Genomic DNA, 5,000 nt, shown 5'->3' with positions numbered 1-5,000 from the left:
CGGTGGCCGTGCCCATCAGACTGTACAGCAGCTGGTTGACGGTCGGGTCAGACACGGAGGTCAGGTCCGCGTGCAGAGAGGCACAGCCTGCACGCGCCGACCTCCAGTCGCTGACGTTGCTGACGTAATAGTAGCACTGGTCCTTCAGTCTCTTCCAGCCCGCGGGGCACACGCTGATCTCAGAGCCTGTCATCATCAAGTGAGCATACGGGGTGATTTGGTGTGTGTGTGTGTGTGTGTGTGTGTGTGTGTGGGACGGGGGGGGAATGCGTGTGTATGTGTGTGTGTGTGTGTGTGTGTGTGTGTGTGTGTGTGTGTGTCTGTCTGTCTGTCTGTCTGTATGTATGTATGTGTGTTGGTGTGTGTGTTGTGTGTGTGTGTGTGTATGTGTGTGCGCGCGCGCGCGCGCGCGCGTGTGTGCGTGTGTGCGTGTGTGTGTGTGAATGTGGAGCGTGTGTGTGTGTGTGTGTGTGTCTGCATGTGTCTCTGTGTGTATTTGTGTGTATGTCTGTGTTTTGCGTGTGTCTGTGGAAGGCAGGGATGGGGGTGGACGTGTGAGAGGATGAGCATGTATAACCATTTGTGAGTACATGCTTATGGGTCTAAACCTCTACTGCATTTGTGTTCGTGAATGATTTCCGGTTCATGTTTGTACCTACCTATGTACTACTCCCCACCTCAACCCCCACCCACAATAATCCTTGTGACCCCGGTACACTTAACAGTAGACAAATCCCATCAACAACAACCACCTCCTTGCTGGCAAACCCCTTCCACACACACCCTCCCCCAAGCCCCCTCCACTCCCTCTGCCGCTGATTCAGATTCCGGCGTAATGTAACTATTTAAAGTAACCCGAATTTTACCACACATGGCCAAAAACCCAGTCAGCAAAATAGTTGATGAGCCATTCAGATCCAAAGTATTTAATCAAAACCGTATTCTAACATTAAGATAAATATTGTCGTTAATGAGGATTTACATAAGACTTCAAACTGAAAAAAAAGAAAGAAAAAGCTTTGTGTGTTAGTTTATTTCTTGGTGTGTAGGTTGTTGTTTTTCTGTTGGTTTTTTTTTAGGCTCTACGTATGTTGGTTTTTTATACCCTAAGGAATAGTTAAGCATTCAGCCAGTCCAACCACTAATCAATACAGTCACCAAAGCATCATATATAAATCGAATTCAGTTTCCGCAGGAGAATTTTCATTGCTACAACTTTCTCTGGGACTACATGCGGGTTTTTTCCTTCCATCATGCTTTCTGAAATATCCCAGAGAAGGGTTTGAAATCCATGTTGACATCACGCAGTCCTTGCAAGACATAGCGGCAAGACAACACGAATGACAGACCGTGCTGCGACACTCACAGCAAGACAACACAAATGACAGACCGAGGGGCGACACTCACAGCAAGACAACAGAAATGACAGACCCTGCGACACTCACAGCAAGACAACACAAATGACAGACCCTGCGACACTCACAGCAAGACAACACAAATGACAGACCGAGGGGCGACACTCACAGCAAGACAACACAAATGACAGACCGAGGGGCGACACTCACAGCAAGACAACACAAATGACAGACCGAGGAGCGACACTCACAGCAAGACAACACAAATGACAGACCGAGGGGCGACACTCACAGCAAGACAACACAAATGACAGACCGAGGGGCGACACTCACAGCAAGACAACACAAATGACAGACCGAGGGGCGACACTCACAGCAAGACAACACAAATGACAGACCGAGGGGCGACACTCACAGCAAGACAACACAAATGACAGACCGAGGGGCGACACTCACAGCAAGACAACACAAATGACAGACCGAGGGGCGACACTCACAGCAAGACAACACAAATGACAGACCGTGCGACACTCACAGCAAGACAACACAAATGACAGACCGAGGGGCGACACTCACAGTAAGACAACACAAATTACAGACCATGCGACACTCACAGCAAGACAACACAAATGACAGACCGAGGGGCGACACTCACAGCAAGACAACACAAATGACAGACCGTGCGACACTCACAGCAAGACAACACAAATGACAGACCGAGGGGCGACACTCACAGCAAGACAACACAAATGACAGACCGAGGGGCGACACTCACAGCAAGACAACACAAATGACAGACCGAGGGGCGACACTCACAGCAAGACAACACAAATGACAGACCGAGGGGCGACACTCACAGCAAGACAACACAAATTACAGACCGTGCGACACTCACAGCAAGACAACACAAATGACAGACCGAGGGACACTCACAGCAAGACAACACAAATGACAGACCGTGCGTCACTCACAGCAAGACAACACAAATGACAGACCGAGGGCCGACACTCACAGCAAGACAACACAAATGACAGACCGTGCGACACTCACAGCAAGACAACACAAATGTCAGACCGAGGGGCGACACTCACAGCAAGACAACACAAATGACAGACCGAGGGGCGACACTCACAGCAAGACAACACAAATGACAGACCGAGGGGCGACACTCACAGCAAGACAACACAAATGACAGACCATGCGACACTCACAGCAAGACAACACAAATGACAGACCGTGCGTCACTCACAGCAAGACAACACAAATGACAGACCGTGCGTCACTCACAGCAAGACAACACAAATTACAGACCGTGCGACACTCACAGCAAGACAACACAAATGACAGACCGAGGGGCGACACTCACAGCAAGACAACACAAATGACAGACCGTGCGACACTCACAGCAAGACAACACAAATGACAGACCGAGGGGCGACACTCACAGTAAGACAACACAAATTACAGACCGTGCGACACTCACAGCAAGACAACACAAATGACAGACCGTGCGACACTCACAGCAAGACAACACAAATGACAGACCGAGGGGCGACACTCACAGCAAGACAACACAAATGACAGACCGAGGGCCGACACTCACAGCAAGACAACACAAATGACAGACCGGGCGACACTCACAGCAAGACAACACAAATGACAGACCGAGGGGGGTCACTCACTCAGTCCCGTGGTGTACACATAGTTGGCGGACATGCCGCCACAGTTGAGCTTTGTGCGAGGGTTACACTTCAGGTTACAGTCCGGAGAAGGCCCGTAACGCCCAAAGCTGTTACCGCAGTAACACTTGCTCCGAGCTTGTGTCCCAGCGTAGCTGTAACCCTGTGGAAGAGGCAGGCGAACAGTCTTGGCAAACTCGCGAATACGGGGACGAATTCTATCTCAAGGAACGACATATAAAAAAAAAAAACCCACCCCAACAAAGATTTGAAATAAACAACAACAAACACCACAAAATATATATTTTGCTGAATCTTATTCGTGATCATATGATTGGTGCTGCAAAAAAATGTTAGAAAATCAGAGCATTCGGCAGTGTTGCACACACACACACACACACACACACACACACACACACACACACATTCAGACACACGCGCACGCATGTACGTGCGCGCGTGCAACCCAACTACACAACCATTAGCAATCATTATATCATACATCACTAATGGAAGAATCGGTGACAGTCTGATGGCCAAGTCTGCAAGATTTTCTACAACAAAAAATTAAGGGGCAGGCTGTCTGTCAAATAGTCAAAAATTGCTCAGATCTTCCGTTAAAGACATTGCCCATCGAAATCACCGGGCATATTTGGTACTCATTCTGTGTGAACATCTGTTTAGTTTTGTACTGTGGTTGTCCACAGCCAGGAACGTCATGTGCCAGGAGGTGGTATACGGACGGACGGACGGACGGGTGGATGGATGGATGGACGGACGGAAGGATGGGTGGATGGACGGACGGGTGGATGGATGGATGAATGGACGGACGGACGGGTGGATGGACGGACGGGTGGATGGATGGACGGACGGGTGGATGAATGGACGGACGAACGGATGGATGGATGGACGGACGAACGGACGGATGGATGTATGGACGGACGGACGGGTGGATGAATGGACGGACGGACGGGTGGATGAATGGACGGACGAACGGACGGATGGATGTATGGACGGACGGACGGATGGATGAATGGACGGACGGACGGATGGATGAATGGACGGACGGATGGATGGATGTATGGACGGACGAACGGACGGATGGATGTATGGACGGACGGACGGATGGATGTATGGACGGACGAACGGACGGATGGATGAATGGATGTACGGACGGACAGACGGGCGGATGGATGAATGGATGGACGGACGGACGGACGGATGGATGTACGGACGGACAGACGGGCGGATGGATGAATGGATGGACGGACGGATAGAGGAAGAGGAAGGGGCAGCCAGGCACCTTGTTGAAGCAGTGTCTGGAGCACAGCATGGGGTCCATGCCGTTCAGCAAGTCCGTGTAGGGCTCGTAGGGAAGGTCCGGGTCGTTTGGGTGGTCCGTGAAGCACCCGATGGCCTGGTACCCGTTTTTCCCTGGGGGACGGGGAGAGGAGAGGTCACAAGACACAGTGTATCGACACATAAAGTCAGAATGAAAAGGAGCTCTCCTGACCAATAACATCTGGAATATATGTAAAAACAAAAAAAGAAAACAGTACACGTAGAGTGAAAGAACAGTTAACACAGAGAACTGGAGAGATTGACAGAAGTAGAGAGAGAGAGACAAAGAGAAAAAGAGGAGAGAGACAGAGAGAGTGAGAGAGAGGGGGGGGAAAAGTCAGATAAGCAGACAGACAATACAGGCAGAAAACTTTGAACTCATAATTTTTTTTTTATTCAAGGTCTCCGACCTGTATACACGTGGTTACACGGGGTGCACACACACACACACACACACACACACACACACACACACACACACAGAGAGAGAGAGAGAGAGAGAGAGAGAGAGAGACAGAGAGAGACGCTTTGACATTTTTATTGTCATTACCTGTAAGGGTCTATTGACAAGGGGGTGACGGGGATTAATTCTTAAATCCCCTTAAATGCAAAGCAACATTCTGCT

General features: G+C 49.9%; 1 protein-coding gene across 1 annotated transcript in view; it reads right to left on the bottom strand.

Annotated features, from left to right (window-relative positions):
• The window catches only part of LOC143283851 (uncharacterized), a 69,832-nt gene that overhangs the window by 19,149 nt on the left and 45,683 nt on the right, over positions 1-5,000 (bottom strand). Inside the window, exons 29-31 of the mRNA XM_076590228.1 lie at positions 4,338-4,468; positions 3,038-3,197; positions 1-186 (exon numbers count right to left, since the gene is read on the bottom strand). Coding sequence (XP_076446343.1) covers positions 1-186; positions 3,038-3,197; positions 4,338-4,468 — 477 coding nt within the window. The remainder of the gene's footprint in view (positions 187-3,037; positions 3,198-4,337; positions 4,469-5,000) is intronic.

Source organism: Babylonia areolata, chromosome 7 (assembly GCF_041734735.1).
Source record: "Babylonia areolata isolate BAREFJ2019XMU chromosome 7, ASM4173473v1, whole genome shotgun sequence".
NCBI classification, from domain to species: Eukaryota; Metazoa; Mollusca; class Gastropoda; order Neogastropoda; family Buccinidae; genus Babylonia; species Babylonia areolata.
This window is presented reverse-complemented; position numbering and strand designations above follow the sequence as displayed.